The 21772-nt window shown below is 45.4% G+C and overlaps 1 protein-coding gene across 1 annotated transcript in view; it reads right to left on the bottom strand.

Moving 5' to 3' along the window:
* Positions 1 to 21772, bottom strand: part of TTYH1 (tweety family member 1) — a 461219-nt gene that overhangs the window by 391804 nt on the left and 47643 nt on the right. Inside the window, 1 exon segment of the mRNA XM_069636812.1 lies at positions 9320 to 9366. Within this exon segment, the coding sequence (XP_069492913.1) occupies positions 9320 to 9366 (47 nt within the window).

The following is a 21772-nucleotide window of genomic DNA, read 5'->3' as shown; positions in this document are numbered from 1 at the left end:
GTGTATTGGTGCAGTGGACAAAATACTTTGGACTAAGGGGGGGTTGTGTTTAAGGAAATAGAGGGTTATGTGGGAAGCAACAGTTTTAATTTTTGACCTTAAAAGTAGCTTCATTCTTCTGGCAGAAGTGGTGTGCAAGAGTGTTTGTGTTGTATGTTTGTGCAGGGTGTGTGGAGAGAAGCTGTGGCGTCCACTAAGTTGCTAAGGTGCGGTGTGCGAGGGGATAAACGTGTTAATTGAGCAAACAATGACTTATCCCTGGTTTCATCTATGTACAAGCAGCATTGCTGCGTCTTGCAAGAGCTCTCTGCACCACAAATCTCGATAACGCTGTGCATTTGAAGTCTGCTGCGAACCTTAATATTGTGCATGTCTCAATGCCAGCTGCAATATGCAACATTCACAACTTTCCTCTGAAAGTCATCCTTTGCTCAACGGGACAGCTCAAACTGTCCAAAGCTGTATGCATGTCTTATGCTTTGCACATATTTTACTGTCATGGTGACTATTCTGACAGATGAACTGAGCACCACACCCAGTGTGCATTGCATGCTCAAAAGGAGTGCATGTGTGCTTACTATTGCCGACATGTTTCATAAATTGGTGGCTATTCTCATGTTCCCGGAATGTACTTTGTTTTTATGAAAAGCAGCCAGCATCTTATATTGAGTGCATACACATTATTGAAAACCTAGCCCCGCACCTCAGTCCCTCCAACAGTACTGACAATCCACCTCTGCCACCTGCTACACCTCTCAATCACGCGAAGGCTGGGGGGGGGCTCCCCAATAAAGTTTGTCCATTTTCAGCACTTCCCTAGACCTCATCTTCCATTCTTTCCTTATTCCCTTTAATGTATTTTCGGTCGAAAATTCATTTAACCAGGTTGACCACTGCAGTTGATCTTTAGCAATTTCACTTTTGGTCGACCTCTGAACCTGCTACTGTCAGGGGCACGTGAGAAAATAAGTTGTAACATTTTTGAGGGTGTCGTTCTAATGTGTTGCATTGAACTTCGACCTCTGCTTTAAAGTCTATGAAATCCAAAGTTATGATTTGCAACACCGTATCTTGAAGAAGGAGTAGATTGAGTTGGCAATTGCAGAATGCTGAGCTGAAGGTTGTGGAAATGTATGTCTACTTAGGTATGCAAATTGACAATCAGATTTTCAACAGAGTGCACTTACAAACCTTGGAGGCAAGATTAACAACAGTTATCTCGCAAACTAAGATTCTAATTCGCAAACATGGCAAATTTTCATTAAAATCGGCCATCACTTACTATAGACAAAAAACAGTTCCTATCTTGCTGTATGGGTTGGAAACGTGGTTCAGTACACCTCACTTACATTTGCAAAAGCTAGAGGGTACATTTTGGAGAAAGACATTGAATCTTCCACAGTGTGTACCAATGGCTCTCACACAATACGAGTTGGGCCTGACCTCGTTAACTTCTATTTAATCAAATGGCGTCAGTGCGTTCAGAAAGTGTATTCTTGCTGACTGTTCGAGAACTTTGCTCCAGTCCATTTCTGAATATTTGCTCACATCAAGTCGTGGTGCTGTCATGAAATGGAGAAATACAGTAAATGGCATAATGGCAGCTGCTGACTTTACCCTGAATGTCCTTCTAGAAAATCCACAGAGAGCAAAAGAAAAGGTATACTTACATGATTGGATTAACACATGGGATCAGTGTTATAAATACAAGGACTTCAGAGCTAATCCATTCCTAGGGAAAAAGCTTGGAATGTGTGAACGGCATCTGACCTTACATCCATCTGTTTTGTTTAGGTCAGCTTTCATATGGTTCAGATTCAATCTTTGGCCAACAAGAGCGGTCCTGATAAAAAGGCAACTAATCAGTAGTACCCTGAATTTTTGTAGGTTCTGTGCAAATGCTAATCGAGAGGAAACTCTACGACATATCATGTCGAACTGTCCAGCGTTGACGGGAGCTAGAGATTTGCACTTGTTTAAACACTATATGAACTATTACACCTTAGATGAAAATGATATATGGAAGCTTTTTTTCTCTTAGAATCGTAGCTCAACTTGTATTGCAGTGGTAAATTTCCTCGAAGCTGTATTGGCATCTCATCAGGTGAAAAACTAGGAAATTCATGAAATGCAACTGTTTAATATACATTTTTTTTTCCAGGCTCTCTTTTTAGCTGATTGACCTTTTTTTGTAATGAGGTTATCCAAGTCAGAAGTCTAAACGCTGATTTTAATTTGTGATATTTTATTGTATAAAGTAATATTGTAAAGTAGTGTAAACAGCTAATTCAATAAAAAATAAAAAATAAAAAAGAAATGTCTATGATTTCATTTCCCTGTGACAGTGCCAGTTTGCTGCGCCTCATGCTTTAGATATTTGCTGCCATTGTGCTGGTCTTGTGTGCTTTCAGCCTGCCCCTTCCTATCATATCACAGCGTTCACAGTTCCCTTTTTTCATTTTAGGGCATTGCTAGCTGCCATACTATAGATTTAGGCCAAGTGTGGCGCTCTTGTATACATCAATCGGGCCCTCACAGCAGCGCTGCCTTTGTCATAGAGGATCTGATATGGCTTCTGTGTGTGGTCATCGGGCCTCTGCGCCGCCCCGCCCCCCATTGAGGCCTTTATCTCTCTGAGTTCAGTGCCACCGAGGAGCAGTTCCCACCCACTCACATTCTCATCTCACCTGTAGTTCCTAGCCGAGTCCTTTGAACGCCTCTCTAAAGGCGGGTGGTTAGTCACGCTACACACGGGCCTGCGCTCTGATCCAATGCCCAGGGCCTGATCTCTTATCCAATGTCACCCCCCCCCCAACGCCCCTCGCCCCCTCGCCTTGCGCTATGGCACTAGACAAAGTCAGACTAGTACCTCCTATTGCACCTTCTTGGTAGGAAAAATAACAGACAACAAACCTGGGTGGTGTAAAAGCAGGGCCCATTTATTTCAAAGCCAACTTGCAGGTGATCAAACCCTTTGCCTGATTCCCAGGGTGGCGTGCTGCTCCCAAAGTAAAAAATACAAATAAAAAAAAAAGAGGTTGTTCCCTTGGCGGAAGAGCATTTTAAAGGCCTGCTACCTAGCATGCCCTGGGCCTGCCCTGACGCCCTCGACCGCCACTTCCTGTCTCCACTCCTGGGGGAGATCAGCTGGCTTGTGGCAGAGGGGCAGCTCACTGTGGTGTCTTCACCTCTATCGCCCCCCAAGGAGATGAGTGCAGCCTCTCAAACAGTCGTCGTATAATGACACAGTCAGGGACACGAAGAGGACCTAAATTAAGACATCAATATATTGAGTGTGACAACAAAAAAACGTGGACCAATAAAGACAAGAGAAATTACAGCTTTGGCGTGGCAGGGGTTGTGGGAGGTGGGACAGAGGAAGCCACATGCTATAAACAGGCACCGGGCCGACCCCCGTTAAAGCTGTACCAACTGAGCTTTTATGGCTACAGCATTGGGTGAATGAGAGAGGCTGGACTTCCACAGAAGATCACATTGAAATGAATGGAGCCGGGTGAGGTTTTTGCATGGGGTGTCATGTATCTAACAGAAATTTGATATTTTGACTAGGATTTTTTTCCCTAATAACTCGCATCTATCACAAGGCTTAGCTTGAATACACATGAGGCTGATATGCTATCCTGATTATCTATATGAGGCTGGTTACTTTCTATGCTGCAGCTCTTTATGACAACCATAACTTATTCTTCAGTTCAAAATCTGAATTCTGAGCAAAGCCAGTGGGAGAGCAAGACAGCCGAGTCTCGGGAGGAGAGCTCAGGGGCAACGTGCTCGCCTTGGAAACAAGATGACACGGATCAACACAAGTTTGATCCCTGGGTTCGCGCTTAGAAACGTTGGGGTATTAAGCGCGTTATAAATAACATATCATAGCTTCACAGGCAATGGTGCGACATTGCTTTCTGTTTGCCATCATTGAGACCACATCTAAAGACTGCCAGACATGATCACCCTGAATGTGTCAGGCCCCTTTTCCCTGTCACTGAGTTGAGTTGTTCCTGGAGCGAAGATTTCATGGTCGTATGTGATATAATCGTTGGAAATAACATCGAGAGTGACTTGATTATTTTTATAAGGCACTAAACTCCCTCCCCAATCTATTTTAGCACTGCTGCAATTATATAAACAAACTCCAGTCCTAGAAAATTTGGGGAAAGTGTTGGATAGTGCAGTCACCCTCGAAGTTATTTCCAGTGATGATATCACTGGATACCAGATTGCACTAATACATAGAACAGTTCCGTTTTGCGTCTCCGCGTTCTACCAGAGTCTCCAGGCAAACTTATCCTTTTAATACCCTCTCTGGGATGGTCTCCACTCTGACTTAGAGCCAGTGGGAATGTTTTCTGTTGTACCATCACCCACACCCGTCCCATTGCCCATTTCCCAGGCGCCCTTCTGAGCCCACCTCTTGATGCTTGAGTCCCACGTACTAGGCCAGCATTGTTGAGTGCTGGAATGGTTCTGCAGCTCTCCATGGGTACTTCGAGCTGCCAGGGTGCCTCTCTCTCTTGTATATGGCATTAGTCCAGCACAATGGACTACAGAGAGCAAAGAGCTATGTGGGCAAGAGCCAATTGTAGACCTCAGAAGATTGACCGAGCATCCCAAGATTTACTACAGTCAATCTTCAGTCAATACATGTGTATGCAAGGACCAATATCTCGCACCGATACACAGGAAAGAAGCAAACTTCTGTATCTGCATATCTCATAACCGAAACCCACATCCTGAGGTTCCTCATTGAGGAAAGACACTCCCAGCTCAGGGTGCTCTCCTTCGGTCTCTGATTGACTTCTAGGGTATTCCTCTGATGTCCTTTGGCAGTAGTGGAACATCTGTTTGTCCTGGGACCCATGCGGGTTAGGGTGCACGCCACATAGGAAAAGGATCAGGATGCCCCTGAGTTGAGTCCAGCCCATCCATAATGATGATGCCGAACACACATGGAAGCGAGCAAGGATTCATTGAAGAGTGAGAGCCATGGGTAGAACAGTCTTCTACAAAAAGAGCACCCCTCAGTCCTTGGAGGAGTGGGATCCTGAATGCGACCACACACTGCAAGCAAAGCGCCCCCCCCACACCCGTGGTGGAGAGATGAAGAGGCACTGGCAGTCACGGCCCACAGTACGCAGCCAGGTGCAGCCGCTTCCGTGGGCGGTCGGCTAAGACGGACCCACTCCCGGAGGATAATCTCAGCGTGAGCTGTATGTTAATACTCTGTCTGCGTGGGCGTGCATGTGGGAATGGGAGCTGATGCACACACACAGCTGAAAGGCTTCCACTGACCCACTTTCCCGGGGATCTGCTGCTCTGTGGAGCTTCTGTTACCAGGCAGGAGAGCACCACGAAAAGAGCATGCATGGTCTGTCGTGGCTGTCTCACTGTAGCTCTGCTGAGTGCCCTGCCTTGCTTCCCTTAGGGGCCTGCATCATTGCTCTAAATGTCACTTCCCATCTATGCTTTCCTTCTGCATTTCCTCAAGCACTCGCTGCACTCTCCCGCTGATGCTTTACAATTACAGCATTTCAAGGGCCTGATTCATGGCATTTTTAGCGCAGTGCAAAGTGACTTTGCCCTGCAAAAATACTCTTTGCACCGCACTATATGGGGCTAATTCAGGGTGCGAAGAGTGCTTTTGCACTGCAAAGTGACGTTGCACTGCAATAATACACTTTGCACTGCTCTGTGAATCAGGGTGTTTGTTGTCAGTGTATAGTCACTTTGCACCTGTACAAAGTCACTTTGCACCATGCTAAAAATGCCATGAATCAGGCCCCAAGTATTCTAACCTCATCCCCCCTTTCCGGCTCTTCACCTTTTGCACTTGGGTTTTCCCGTGAGCGTCTACTGCAGTGCTGCATGACACATAGCCCGCTGGCGCGATAGGCTCATCGGGGTATTATTTGTGGCCCCCCACAAGTCACCTGAGTTTAATGATGAAGTTTTGCCTGGTCTAAAGCCAGTTTTCTCTTTGCATCTCCTGTTTTACTTCTATTCAAAACAGCATTTAAGACTCATAATGCAAACAAATCAAAGTGGTAGTGCCTTTGCAAGGCAATGTGTGACACAGAGTTACAGTTAAGCCATAGAGCAATAAATAAAAAATTATACTACAACACCCATATATTGTTTTCACTCTAATTCCAGCACCAATGCCCCTACAACCTGCTCATCCCCATACACAGTCCGGCCCCGCAGTATGAGCCTTGTGTGGTAAGATCGTCCCTCCAGGGAAATCATTTGTGCACCCCTGGTCCACAGGATCGCTCTTCCTTGTTTTCGGTTGTCCCGCACTTTTCTTGCTCCAGTCTTTTCCAGACCCTTTTATTTTGGACGGCAAATCCCCACGGCCACCCTCTATCATCTTCCGATGAACCCTCATCCAATGAACCTGCCTATTGTATGTTAAAGTCTTCACTTCCTCCCTGCAACGCATCTGGAGGTGCTCCTGGCCAGGATGGGATGTCAGTCTCCTTGTCTCTTCCTAGTCTGGCTGTCCCTCCCTACTCTGATCACCCACTCTCTTGGTCGTATGTGGCGTCGCCAGGAATCAAATTTAGGAGGGGCACAGAGGGGGCCAAAGACAAAAGTAGGGGGTCACAGACAAAAGTAGGGGGAGAACATGGTCACTGCTCGTTTTAGGTAGGGAGGGCACACGGGGGGCACAGGGTTTCACAGGGGGGGGGCATGTCTATCTCCCTTCTCTTCCCAAGTTATTCCTGTCCTTTAACGAAGTCTCTTTTGAGGCTCACTCACTGTTTCTCCATCCATGTGTCTGCCCATCACTCCAGAGGCGTAGCCAGGATTGTCGAACTAGTGGGGCCTGAAGCTAATGTAGTTGGGCCCAACGGTATCCCTACAAAATATCCACACCAAAAATATCACCGTACATATGGCCGTTTGTCTCACCTTGGCAATATTTTTTGGGTGGGGGATATTTTGTGTGAGCGGAGGTTGCGGGGGGGGGACCGCCGCACTTTTTAAAATAATGCAGGGGTTGCGGGGGGCCCCCCGCAGGGTCCACGGGTCAATATCGCCGCAAAAATATGGCGATATTTTTGCGCGGATGTTAACACATGGAACCGGCCCTAGGCAGTGACATTAACATCTGTAAATGCACACACAGAGCTGCTGGGTGGTCATTTATAGGTTTTGGGTGGGCCTTGCCCCTCAGGCCCTACCCTGTCCACCCCACTGCATCACTCCCTGCCCATATTCTCTGTAGCTTTTTCACAATCTGCTTCTTCCGGTAAGATAGCTAAGCGCGTTCAGTGCTCGCTGTTACGATCTGCAGGTCACAGGTTCACATCACGGCAAGACCTTAATGATTACCAACTTCGTTTGGGATGATAAATGTATATGTATTTCTTCTGTGTACAGCGCTTAGGCTAAGCGCTAAATGAATAACCAATCATTATCATTACTTGTAACCCACAACTTTGCGCCTCATTTTCTCACTATTCCCTACTTTTAGATCCCCTTTTTCTCACCCTCTCTTGCCCTCTCTTTTATTCCTCCTCCCCTTGAATCCCATGTTGCTCTTCTTCTATAGACTTATTCATCTGCCGCTTCTGAGCTCTGTCTCCCTCTGTACCTCCATTTCTCATGTTTTCCCTGTTTCTCCTTATTACTCTCTTTAGCTACCTATCCCACTCCTTCTCTCCCCATTTGACATCTTCCCCTCCTTGCTTGTTTCTCCTTCATTTCTTTCCAGCCATTGTTTTCCCCGTTTCTCTTGATTCTTCACGCTCTGACTTTCTCTGCCTCTTTCGCTTTCTGTCTGTTCGTGTCTCCTACTCCTGCTTCCCATCGGTGCCTGCATGTCACCTCTCTCTGCGCTGCTTCCCTGCTCGGCCTCTTTCCCTTTCCCGGAACAGGCCCTCAAAACACAACCGTTCGGCAGGACCACCTCCCTCCCTCCCTCCTCTGCTGGAAGAGCGGCCGCGATGGAGAATTCTCCACACTTGTCTCCTCCAGGCAGCAGCCAACCTTGAAATTAAATTCCAGAGCATTCCCTCTCCATCTTCCACTCTCTGACTCGTTTTCCCCTCCCTTGTCCTCCATATCACTGCTTCGTTTCCGTGACTGCCTAATTCCCTTTTTTCTCCCTTCCATCTCCTGCGCCTTTGCCATCGTTGCTCCCTAATTTGTTTCTTTCTGTCATAGTACTTTCAAGGTGGGTTTGGTGTCTGCTTGTTTTCAGGAAACTGTTGGTATGGAGAACAGCTCAAAGTGATTGGTTTATTTTGATTGTTTCGATCATTGTTCGCCCCTTCAAGTCTGGTTGCTCTGCGGGCATGTAATAAGAGCCAGCTCTATTGCACATCAAGACAGCAAGCAGGGACTCCACCTCGTGCATGCCCCTCTCACTGAGGGTGACTAACTGCACACTCCATAAAGTGATACATGTAAAGTGTAGAATTAATCATAACCATAGCAAACACTTCGGGGAGTCTTCCCTCCCATAATATATAACCCGTCTGATCCATTACAGAAAGGGACCAGCCACGTGCAAATCAGCCTTTGTCCTCCCACCAATGGGAGCAGTTCATAATGCAACATTAAAAAGAAGAGCTCATCACTGTTCATAATGATTACTCTTTACAAAAATCATAACAGAAAGTTTTTTTTTTAAAGGCACTTAAATAATTGTGCATATGAACGCACTGTAAGTTTTGTAAAGGGGCACAATTCACAACATGTATGTTTGTTCAATGCAAATACAGATATGTACTGATTCAGAATGTAATACTACATTTGAAAATAAAATATCGTTTTTGTTATGAATTGAGTGAAGGACAGTCATTATGAGCAGAGATGGGTCTTTCGCATTTTCTATTAAAGATGTTCTCTTTCAGCCTTGAAGCTTTGCGCTAAGGGTTTCAGATGAAGATGTGCTCTAAAAAGGTGCCAGGGTCCCTTTTGTTATATGATAAGAGCAGTCCGGCCCCTTCTGTGAGCCCACCATCACCTGTCCTTCCGCTTGAGAAATACAGGCAACTCCAGATATGTTTCGGCCGAGGTGGGCTTCACCAGTGATGTTCCGCTTGATTCCCCAGGCAGAGCCAGAAATAAACTCAGGTCGGGACATACCCACCGAGAAAAAGAGGACTCACTGTATACACGAAAAGGTGGAGGAATGAATGATTGAAATCAATCATAACCACTTGAAACTCTTCCACCTCTATTTATCATGCAATAATGTATCTTTCACCTAATCTGGAACAGTGGGCTGGTAAGAATAACACATCCAACCCAGACACTCACCTCTCCTATCACTATGCTCACTCTCTACGCTACACCAACACACAATAGAGCACAGCTACACCCCTGGATCAATTTCTGCCTAGCTGCTCACACACGAACAAGACTCAATGAACACCTCATCATCCTGCTAGAACACAGCTATACCTTACGAAAAGTCCGCCTGTCTGCACACATAAGCATCCTACATAGGCTGAATGCCACCAGAATGCAGTCTCGGAGACCAACCACCAGATTGCACACATTCAACTGATCTCTCAATACCACCACACCTAATGTTAGGATGCAGCGACCATCAGGCAATTTGATCAGCTGCTCACATATTGAGTGCACCCAAGCACCCTATAATACCCTACTCTTTCCACTGACCTGGACTGTGGTCCCCAAGGGTGTTCAACCCACAAGCGCTTTGAGGTCATACCAATTATATATGGAACGCTATATAAATGCCAAATAACATAATATTACTGTAGATCTGCTGAGCTAAAATGTGCTAGGTTTCTGAGAGGTTCTGATGCCAAAGAGAGCAATAATGCAAACATGTTATTCATTGACTGGGAGCAAAAACGTGAGAGTCTTTCTTAAGATAGAGGCTGTAAAACTACCTTACTGCATCAACCAGGGACCAGCAACCATTAGCTTGCCAGATGTTTTGGACTACAAGTCTGAATGGCCTTAGCCAGCATAGTCAATGGTGAGGGATCACGAGAGCCCTAGTTCTAAACATCTGGAGAGCTACAGGTTGCATACCCTGGAGGCTATGCATTCCAAGACAATTTTAAATGCCAGGGCGACACATTTTAATTTCAGAGACAAGTTCCCTGACTATATCTCATCATTAAATTTGAAGTTCAAATGTTAATTTTCCGCAAAGACCTTATGGGCTGATTCATGGAACCTTTAGCGTGGTGCAAAGTGACTTTGCACGGGTGCAAAGTGACTGCACTGCCAACAAACACCCTGATTCACAGAGCGGTGCAAAGTGTATTTTTGCAGTGCAAAGTGACTTTGCACCAGTGCAAACCCACTGTGAACTACAAAAATGCACTTTGCACTGTGAACTACAAAAATACACTTTGCACCGCTCTGTGAATCAGGGTGTTTGATGGCAGTGCAAAGGCACTTTGCACCAGTGCAAAGTCACTTTGCATCACGCAAAACATTCCATGAATCAGGACCTACATGGCCAAGTTTAGCTCCTTTGCGCCGTGGCACTTGTAGTCCTGCATTTGTAACCTATATCTATTCCTTGGGCCTGCGCTAGATCGTGCCAGGCCTACTAAACCTAGCAAAGTCATCAATAGAAGGAAACCAAAAGAGGCAATTGTACAGAACAGGTAATGAAAGACATACTGAAAAACCTACTCATAAATGTATCACTACCTAGGCAAGGAGCACCAGCGTGGGAGATGTATCCGCCTTTAGCTCACGTGTCTGCAGCCTGCGGCTGTTCAGAAGTTTTGGACTACAACTCCCACCAGTCATTGCCATCATAGTTAATGGTGATGGATCCTTGGAGTCGAAGTCCAAAGTATCTTGAGTCATAGGTTGCAGAACTCTGCTGTAGCTCAACTGATGGGTGTTTGATTTTAACCAATGCCCATTTCTGATGAAATATTCTGCCATAGAAAGTGACTTTTGCGAAAATCATGACATCACGGTGTGGACTCCAAAGGTTGACACCTCAAATGCAGACATGTCAAAAAGACATTTGTATTATTCCACCTTTTTCAGCCGACTGTTGCTTTCCTGCTCAGTTTTCCTATTCAAATAAGTATTCTACACATTCAAAATAATTGTAAGGCACAATAAATAGGTTTCATTAGACAATTTGTTCATATTATAATGAGTTGATGACATGTTTTGAAATGCTGTAGTTAGACATTTTAACATACATATATATTCCTTGTTTTCTACTCTTCTTTTTGCCAAGTTGCACTTTTAAAATGATAAGAGGTACTTTTCAATTATCATCAAAATTGTTTAATATAGCACAATGTATTGTTATGTTATGTTGATTTATACCGCGCACCCCTACTACCCAGCGGCAGTCTCTAAGCGCTTGTGTGGCTCTGCAAGAGAGGGCGGTGGGGCGGTTAGTGGGCATAGGGTGAGAGGATAGGTTCAGAAGCAGGAGGAACTGGTGTTTGTGAGTGTTTTGCAAAGGGTAGTTTGTGCGAGAGACCTTGTGCATTGTAACAATATGGGTGAGATTCAGTGCCTCAGTGTGGGGTGGTGTTTTATGTTGGTGTTAGTGTGTTGTGTGGGTTAAGGTGGGTTGGTTGTGTGCACTGATTAGATAGTCTCTATGAGGGAACCAGAGAAACGGGTGGCTGTAGCTGTAAGATAATTTGGTATCTTGGTGTGTAGTTGCGTGTTGATGGTTTTATGGACTGTGTGGATGTTTTACTCTACGTGTGCTTCAGCATCTAGAGATGCAGGTTGTCAATATAGTATTGATTCTCTATTTGTTTATGTGTAGTGTGGCGAGTCCAAGGTCTGGTGTAGTGGCGTCAGTTGTGTTGCAGGAGCAGAAAAGGGAACATGGGTTTGTAAGTCGGTCAGTTTGTGAGAGCCTCTGGTGCCTCTCCTTGGTTGCTGCTTGACGGTATCTGGTCAGGTTCCTGTTTGTGGTTCTTTGGCCCACCTCGTCTCCTCTCTAGTTGTTTGTCTGTGGTGTTGTTGTTGCTGGTGTCCCTTCAAGGTTGTCATTTTCTGCTGAATAGCCAGGTTTTGAGCAGTTTCCTGAAGGTGATGTGGTCTTCTGTTGCTCTAATTTCTTTGGGCATTTTGTTCCAGATGTTAGCAATTAGACGTGAGAACGCTGTTCCGCTGAATTTCCTTTTTTTGTAGTGTTTTGCCTCTATTTGTATGTAGTTGCTGGATCTTTGTTCCCTTCCTGGACGATACTTGATAATCTTGTCTTGGAGGAATTCTGCTCCTTGTCTGTGCAAGGCTTTGTGGGCAATGCAGAGTGCTTTGAAGTTGATGCACTTTTTTACTGGTAATCAGTGTAGGCTTTTCAGGGCTGGAGTCATGTTGTCTCTTCTGTTTAGTCTTAATAGGATGCTGGCTGCTGTATTTTGCACCCTTTGGAGTGTCTTGGTAAGTATGCCCAGCATTCCTACGTAGAGGCTATTTGTGTAGCCAATTCTTGTGAGTATCAGGGATATGATTGTGAAGGTTCTGTGGGGGAAGGTGGAGTAGGGGAGCAGTCTTAGGAGGAAGAAGCATTTTTGGATGATTGCGTTAACTTGCGCTTCCAGTGATAGTCTGTTGTCCATGGGTTTTCCTAGGTTATTTACATCAGTAGTCTCTGGTTGCTTTCCCATGTCGATCGGCCAGTCCAGTTGCGGGTTCCCTCTGTCGAATCCTGCAGGTGAGAGCATTAGTTCAATTTTTGTTGGGTTCAGTTTAAGGATGTTGATTGTCATCCAGTTGTAGATGTCTGTGAGGCAGTTGTTGAGGCTGTAATTTTGTTCCTGGGTTCTGTTTGTTTTTCCAATCAGTGGTGTGTCGTCTGCATAGTTGTAGGCGGTAGGTCCGTGGTTCGACTTATTTTCATCAGTGGGCACATGTAGATGTTGAAAAGCAGAGGGGAGAGACTGGATCCCTGTGAGACTCTGCAGGATATATTATTGGTGATGAGGTGAACAGTGCTAGGTAGGTTCTTTCGGTTCAGGTTTGTTAGGAATGAGGTAAGCCACTTTAGTGCGGATTCCTGTATGCCACATTCCATCAATCTTTTAATTAGTTTTACATGGCTGATTGTGTCAAAAGCTGCTGATATTTCCAATGGTATGAGGGCCGATTCGGCATCGTCATCTGCGTTTATTTTCTGGTCGTCCCATATCGATAGAAGTGCTGATTCTGTTCCTCTCATTGGTCTGAAGCCAACTTGTGACCGGTTGAGTATTCTGTTTCCACATATTTAAGAAGGATTTTGTACACGTGGTTCTCCAGGATCTTTGCTGGGTAGGGCAGGTGGGATACTGGTCTGTAGTTGCTCAGGTCTTCTGCACTTTCTGATTCCTTTTTTATCAGTGGTTTAATGTATGCTGATTTGAAGGAGGACAGGACTATTCCTCTTTTTAGCGATAGATTCCTTAGGTCCCGGAAGTGTATCGCCGGGGTAAGTGAGTTGCGATAGGTTAAATGTTTTTCTTCTTTTGCTTCTGTGTTGTTTCTCCTTTCAGCTCCAGGTTCCACCTTCTTGGCCGCTCGTTTTTTCACGACTGGTGTTCGTATTTCCTCTATTCTTGAGGTTTCCTTTGTAATTGTTTCCTTTTTTCACAGCCGGGTCGTGGTAGTCTTGTTTTCTGAATGGACCTCTGTTTGCTTTGTTTTGTCTTTGGAGTGGCTATTACCAAAAACAACAGAATGTTTCGACTTGTTTTTATTACAAAGATAAGTTGAAATCAATCATATCTGTCAAGAATGTATTCCCCGAATGACTCTTTCTTATGTAGATCTAAATAAAGAAACACTTGAACTGGTAACACTTGTTGATATATGTAATTTAAATATGCTTACCTCCTCCATGTGCGGACCCTTTCTTGCCTTATGTTAATCTAGTCGCATTTCTTTCTCAATCTATCGAATCTTTGGTTTATTCATGTGTTGAAATAAATGTCCTCTTTTTAGTCCTTCTCTATTTACCGGTTTAATGTTATTTTCAATGACAGTTTTTTTACAGTGTCAGACTGAAAACGGCCTAGTTTACATTTCAATTCTGACGCCCTTTATTGACATGTCACTTGCAGTTGCTGTCCGTCATTAAATGAAAACCATTTAATTCATGTCGACCTCTGTAACATGTTTACTTTTTCATGTCTGTCTGTTTGCATAGGGACTTTTCGGTGGTGATTAAAAGACACAGAATTGGGTTCACGGGCAACTCATCCAGACTTTACCATGAAGTCAGAGGGCCTGATTTGGAAGTCAGAGGGCACTGCCAATAAACAAGTTTCACTGGGCCTGATTCCCCGAGTGGTGCAAAGTGTATTTTTGCAGAGCAAAGTCACGTTGCACTGTAAAAGTACTCTTTGCAGCACGCAAAATGGGCTTAATTCACAAAAAAGCAAGCCACAAAAATACCCTTTGCACCGCTCTGTGAATTAGGCCCGGTGGAACGTGTTTATTAGCAGTGCAAAGTCACTTTGCTCCGCTCTAAACGTTCCATGAATTAGGTCCTCAGTGTAGCGCAGTGCACTTTGCACCGTGCAAAATATGCCATGAATCAGGCCCTAAATCAATCGTTCCCCAGAACCATTCCAGGGATTAGGCACCCGGAAAGACCGACTTTGCTTGGGCCATTAAGACGCACTGAGGGCACCTACTCCGTCATTAACCGAGGTCCAAGGGTGTTATAGCTTTCAATACCCGCCAGGGGTCTGGTGCACCGCCCAAAACAAGCCCATAATCTGACAAAAAGAAGAGTTGCAGTGGCAACACCTCGAAGAAGGCTGTGCACCTTGAATAGGGCCCGGATCAGGCTTGTGACATTTTCAAAAGACCATAATGTTTCCAAGATTCATAAATGTAAGGGATATTTTACATATGCAATGAAAGTTTCATATCCTATTATTTTCCCATTTGGAAAAACTAAAATAATGTGTGCTGGCAGCCCTCTTTGTGGGCTCCAGCACTTAAAGTGCAAAGCATAATAATGGCCATAGACTATCTAGTCAATGTCGCCTGCCTGACATTGCTTTGTATCTTCACACATGCCCTAGGAGTATGTATACTTCAATGTCAGGTTTAAATGCATTTCAGATTAGTTTCTTTCTCCACATTTATTCGCTAGCCTTCTAAATAAGAACACTCCCTCAGTTCACAATTACTTGAACGGCTGTCAGCCCTTGCCCGATCCCGCCTTACACCTTTCCATATTGCCTTTGCATGCCCCAAGAAGATATCCACAGGTTCAGATTCAGTTGGATTCTGTTTCCTAGCACCCAATCTACTGATCAATACTGCATCCCAAGAAATGTAGCCACACTATCTGGGGTGGGGTGTGAATAGTACTGGCTTTACCAACCTGGCTACTCTGCTTCGCCTTGGTAAATGCCTCGATTCTAAGCCGCCGGATTGCCAATGAGAGGCGGCTGTTCAACACCAGAGAGTTCCAGGAACTTACACATTCCCTAGAATAACTCAGACCTGTAACTCAATGAACCGGCTCCCTGATCTGGTGAAGGACCCTTCTCTGATAATTAAGTTAAATACTCGCGGCCTAATTCATGGAACGTTTAGAGCGGAGCGAAGTGACTTTGCACTGCCAATAAACACGTTGCACCGGGCCTAATTCCCAGAGCTGTGCAAAGTGTACTTTTGCAAAGTAAAGTCACATTGCACTCTTTGCACCACGCTAAATGGGCCTAGTTCACAAAAAAGCACTACACCACAAAAATACACTTTGCATTAGGCCCGATGGAACGTGTTTATTGGCAGTGCAAAGTCACTTTGTTCCGCTCTAAAGGTTCCATGAATTAGGTCCTTAGTGGCCAGGTGCACATACTTATGCCATCACTGTAAGTGTCACGCAGTACCACCCACTGGGCACTATGTTAGGTCAAAAAACATAGCATCGGTCCACATTGAGGGGGCTTTAAAATGTCACTTTAACTGGGACAGCATAACTACTTGTGCCATTCCTGATGCCGCCACGTGTGCTAGTCATGAGGGGCACACGGTTTTTCAGGATGGGCCATGCTGGCGCCACCAGTTACACCAGGTCCAATTACTTACTTAAATATGATTGCTGCCGGCATTCACTGACCGAATGTGCCGCATTGAGAATGTGCACATTCTCTTCGATTATATTAGGAGGATACCACAGCATTCACCCTCTTCCACTTCATCCCCAAAACCCATACCCGCTATTCATTCTTTCCAATTCAGATTTTGTCGCCACATTTGCTTTCCTCGTTTTTATGGCAGTTTGGTCATTTTTGTGTCTTTTTTTCAGTTTATGGATATAACCCTGCAATGGTAGGCAGGCTAGCCTTAGATACCCCCTGGTTAATCATTGCCTCTCCCTCTCTGTCCAGTCTTCCGTCTCTCTCGCACTATGCCACTCCTATCTCAGGTAAATCTTCACCCCCGCTTTTCCAAAGAATTTGCCACTTGTTTAATTGTTATTTTCCAAGCCCCACTGCAGAATATTATGGCGTTTTTAAATTGATGCCTGACCAGTGCTTTGCACAGACTTTGCACTGCAAAAATACACTTTGCACCGCTCTGATTATCGGGATGTTTGTTGGCAGTGCAAATGCTAAACATTCCATGAATCAGGCCCTACATATGGTGGAGAATCCTGTCAATGTTGTGGGATAATGCAGAATCCGTTGTTTTTTAACCTTGATAGATTTCTTCTTGCGCAAATATATCAAGGGATTACAATATTTGTGCACAATGTGCAAGAAAACAATCCTATTAAAAATCATATCCATCGGAGGGCAGCTTTCTAATCACTGCACCGTAGACATCCACATTTCAGCACACGTCTTCTTAACGCGTGGAGTAGTTTCCCGTGTTTTGTGGGTCTATCAATTTAGCCAGAATCATGTATTGATTTGTCATTATAAATCATGAAAGAGCCAGAAATCAATAATCCGGTCAAAACCGTGGTCTCCAGCGGCAGTCCTCAACCACAGCGGGTCTCCAGGATTGCACACACTTCACAAATAACCCCTGCTAAGATGCGCTGTGCGCAAATGGATATTGTGTACATATCCCGAAAACATGATACATCTTAGCTCTTGAGAGCCAGGTTTGGAGACCCCTGTCTAAGAAGTGCAGCTGCATTAATTATATTAGTAAATAGAGAAGATTTTGTGGAATAACCTAATGCAATGCATACCAAACAATTATGGTCAGTCATTTAAAACATCACTAAACAATGAATCACAGTACTGCTTCTCACACAGGGCCCGATTTATGGAATTATTTGTGGGGGGAAAAAGGGTACTTACGTGCCAAACTGCGCGCTAATCAGCGTTTGTCGATTCAAGGAATCGAATGCGCACTACTTTTCCAGGACTTGCCTGGAGTTCATGCAGGCTCGGCACGTCTCTGCAAGCTGTCGAGCGCCTTGCGCGAGATACCATGCAGACCGTGGGCAAGGCCTGTGCAAAGGGCGGAGTAGGGGGGCGGGACATGGAAAATGGGGAAGAACATGCGAAAAAGTGGGCGTTATGAGGGACGGCCTGCAGGCAGTCCCTCACATGCCTACGATTGCGCGGCATGAGACGTATTCATTGATTCTAGTGCACAACCTCTCAGCAGGCAATTGGCCATGCAAGTCCTTCATATTATCCCCCACCCGAAGGCCGGCGTACAGGCACTTGCGCATGGAATCGCCACACAATCATAAGATCGCAAGTCTGATTAACGGGTGCGTGCACGCAGTCAGGGTGCCGATGGGACTTAAGGGTGTGTGTGCGTAGTTTAGCGGAATGCAGGAACAGTTCACGGGGGTTTGCACACAGATTTCCTGAGTAAATACTGAGTATGAATTTTAATACACATGTTGTTGGAGTGCCGGCAACAGTTACGGGGGACTCTGCACAAGGATACCAAGATTCAGGCCTGGTTGTGGGGGACCCCACGCACTGTATGAAGGGTGCGTGCAATCGCACCCATGCGGAGCACACAGAAGTAGCCGTTCTGGCACTTTTTGATTTGTGTGGGGGCGCTTTGGGGTCGTTCCGGGTGAATTTGTTTAATACGGTTACTTTGCATAGTAAATTCCATGAATAAACAGGGTATGCATGTTTTATTCTGCGCGCAGGCACGTGCAGTGTACTTCTCAGCACGTGGCCCTTGCAGGATTTTTGTGCACATTTCCATGAATCGGGCACATAGTGTGTTGCTCTAGTTTTGTACTTCTGCATTCACCTGTTCTTGTATTAAATTGTCTTTCCATCTCGTATCTCCTACATAATCAACAATTTAAAAAACCTCAGTGTCTAAATAGAGTGCAATTTTGATGTGGGGCTGATAATCTGAAAAGATGCAAAGGTGTGGATTTCGTCTAATTTTCTACTAAGGCATATTTGCATAAATTGGATAATATGATCAAACGGTTCTTACAATTTTTGATAGATAAAATAACCATCGTCATCTTATCCAGGGACTATTCAAATTTGAAATATCACATGCCCTTAAAATTCTTCTTCTGGATAAGCATGACAGCACACTAAATTATTTTCACTGTGAAACTTTTGTTTCTTTCCAATGTTTATCATTTCTTTATTTTCTCTTAGTTTACCCCATCAAGCTAAGCCCACCCCTGCCATTGTGCATGGAAAAATTGTCGTCTCAGGGTTTGATGTAATTACAGTGCATTTTATAATGTGATGTCAAACATGACGCAATGGGCCCGATTCATGGAAAAGTGTGCATAGATCCCGCCAAGGCTGTGCGGCGATAACGAATCTGTACGAGCCTGCGTGCATACGTTTTTCTGCGTATTCATGTAATTGTTCACGCAAAGTAACCGTATACGCAAAATCGCAGCCAGAATGCATCCGACCAGCCCCCTCGCAACAGCCAGGAACAGCTACCTTTGCATGCTCCTCGGGTGCAAAGACATGCACCCTTGAAACAGTGCATGGGGTCCCCCGCAAACAGGTCTGCACCTCAGATACACTGCCCAGGGTACCCCATAACTGTTACCGGAACCCCAAATACATGCGCACAAATTTCCGTAACTCAGGTAAAACTAGGAAAACATCTTTGTGCGAACCCACGTAAACCATGCCTGCACCCCGCTACACTGTGTACGCGCAACCCTAAGTTAGATCGGAACCCCGGCTGTGTACACGCACCCCTAAATCCAACATGCGATCTCACCTCTGCGCAGTGAATCCTATGTGCAAGTGTCTGTACGCCTGCCTTCAGGTGGCGGATAGAATGGGGCTTTGCGCAGCCATTTCCCAGACGAGAGGTTGCATGGTCGGATCCATGAATTCGTCTCATTCCATGCATTTGTGAGCATTCCATGGACTGCCTGCGGGTCGTCCTTCATAAAATGTCACATTTTCTCTTGTTCTTCCTCATTTTCTCCTGAATTCCACCCCCTACTCTGTCCGCTGTGGAAGCCACGCCCACGCTCTGAGTGGTGTTTCGTGCTAGGCACTTGCCCTCTCGCGGAAATGTGACAAGCCTTCGCAAAGTCCCTGCAAAGTATGAAAAAGTACTGCGCAGTCGATTCCATGAATCGACAGAGGTGGTTTCGCGGGTGGTTTGACCCGCAAAGTCCCGATTTACCATGCAACAAATTCCATGAATAAGGTCGCATATCTATACTCTTTTCCCGTCTTAGAACCCTATATCAGTGTTGTGTTTTTCAGAAGATTTCTCATCTTTGATCGTTGTTTAGATGTTAGTGCCTGTCAGAGTTCTGGCATGCCATAGCTATTGGACACCAACAAAGTGGTTGACCTCCAGGTATTCTTTTAAAGAAACTAATTTGATTACATTTTCCATAATAAATGCATACATATTACAGTAATGATCTCTAATTGATTCTTATTATCAAGAACTCTACAAACAATATCAGTACTGCTAACTCTAAACACTTTTCAACGTATAGCATAATCGCATCCCAATAATTAACAAAAAAGGTGTCAGGGTTCGATGGCACACAGATCCTCCACTCCCAGCAGATCTTAGCTCAACATTTCCATGTTTATCAGCTGTCTCTGCTATTCCCCCATATTGTAATACACTAATTTCGATGTCTCTCCATACAGTGGTTGAGCTGCAGGTCTTTGGAGGGACTTCATTGTTAGAGAAAAGGTAACACCTTTGGGTCACCCTCTTGAGGTCCAATAAACCAGCTATTGTTTCCATTGGAGGACCGGAAAAGCAGCAGGCACAGGGCTGCTTGAAACTTTAAGGGCGTCCACGATAGGCCTGCAACCAAAAGCTGACTTTGCCTCCATGCTCTTCTTCTGCCACATCGCCTGTTCTGGGAACCCTACAAAACTCTGTGAGAAAGGCGGTGATTATCCCTAACCGAATGGCACAAGTCAGAAGTAGTCTCTGACCATTCCTAATAGGGGTGTACCGAATCTTAGCTTCCAGTACCTGGGAGAATACTTACTCGAAGCCGAATGTCTGGTCCACTTTCTATGATTAGCCATATCTCTCTGTGTTTGAGAGAGATAGCCAATCAGAGAAAACAGGGACAGGCTTCAGAACCTAATAAGGTATTTCCTTATTGGCTGCTGCAGCCAGCTGAAACCCCAGGACCAAGGTAAGTCCCCTGTCAACCTCCCTCGCCCCTGTTGTTAGGAGGTTGCCAGAGGTTGGCCTGCTGACTCATTGCTGAATTAAAAAAAAAAAGCAAAGCAGCATTGAGGGCCTCTGGGGCAAGACCCAGCGACCCCCGCAATTGTGCTTGGTGGGCATTGCCGGCGCCTTGCCCTAGCAGCCCCTACTCGACAATTAAAAAAAATATGCAGCTGCAGGTAGCCAGGGTAAGACCCAGCGACCCCCATTATTCTGCTATGGGGCCGCAAGAGCAAGACCCGGAGATCCCTGGAATTGTGCTGGGGGCATCGCTGGACCTTGCCCCAGCAGCCCCTGCAAACATTTTTTTAAAATAGAATGCAGCTGGATGGGCACCGAGCAAGACCCGTCAACCCCTGAAATTGTGCTGCAGGGGTCACCTCTCCCACCCATTAAAAGAAATAAAATGCAGCAGTGGGGGCCACTAGGTCAAGACCCAATCATTTCTGCTCCTAAAAAACAAAAATGGAACAGCAGGGGCTACTGAAGCAAGACCCTGTGACCCCACAATTGTGCTGGAGGTCGCTGGGCCTTGCCCCTCCCACCCAGTAGAACATAAACATAATTGCAGCAGCGGGGGCTACCGGGGAAAGACTTGGAGACACCTGCAATTGTGCTGGGGAATGGGGTCGCTGGACTTTGCCCTGGCAGCCCCTACCACCCATTAAAAAAATGCAGCTGCGGGGATGGCTAGGGCAAGATCCAGTGACCCCCACAATTGTGCACAGAGTTTTAAAATACAAAACAATATGGGTTACTACTTGAGCAAGGTCCACTAACCCCCACCCATGCACCAATGGGGGGGGGAGAGAGTCACCGGTCCTTGCCCTTGCATACTCTGTATTGTCTTGTCTTTTAAAACTATTTGGCTCACTAGTCATCTTCGGCCAAATACTTGGACCAACTATTCGGTGTAAAAGTCAATTCAATCTTCGGTACAGCCCGAATTCCTAACAGTATGGCGAAGTACTCTGTGACCATACTAGACAGCATGGCACAAGTCATACATTCTCTGTGACCACCACTGATAGCATGGCACAATTCAGAATTACTCTGTGACCACCCCCAACAACATGGTACAAGTCAAAAGCACTCTGAGACTGCCCCTAGAAACATGGCGCAAGTCAGAGGTACTCTGTGACCACCCCTAACAGCACAGCCCAAGTCAGAAGTACTCTGTGAT

Source organism: Ambystoma mexicanum, chromosome 1q (assembly GCF_040938575.1).
Source record: "Ambystoma mexicanum isolate Mex_15411 chromosome 1q, UKY_AmexF1_1, whole genome shotgun sequence".
Classification (NCBI taxonomy): domain Eukaryota; kingdom Metazoa; phylum Chordata; class Amphibia; order Caudata; family Ambystomatidae; genus Ambystoma; species Ambystoma mexicanum.
This window is presented reverse-complemented; position numbering and strand designations above follow the sequence as displayed.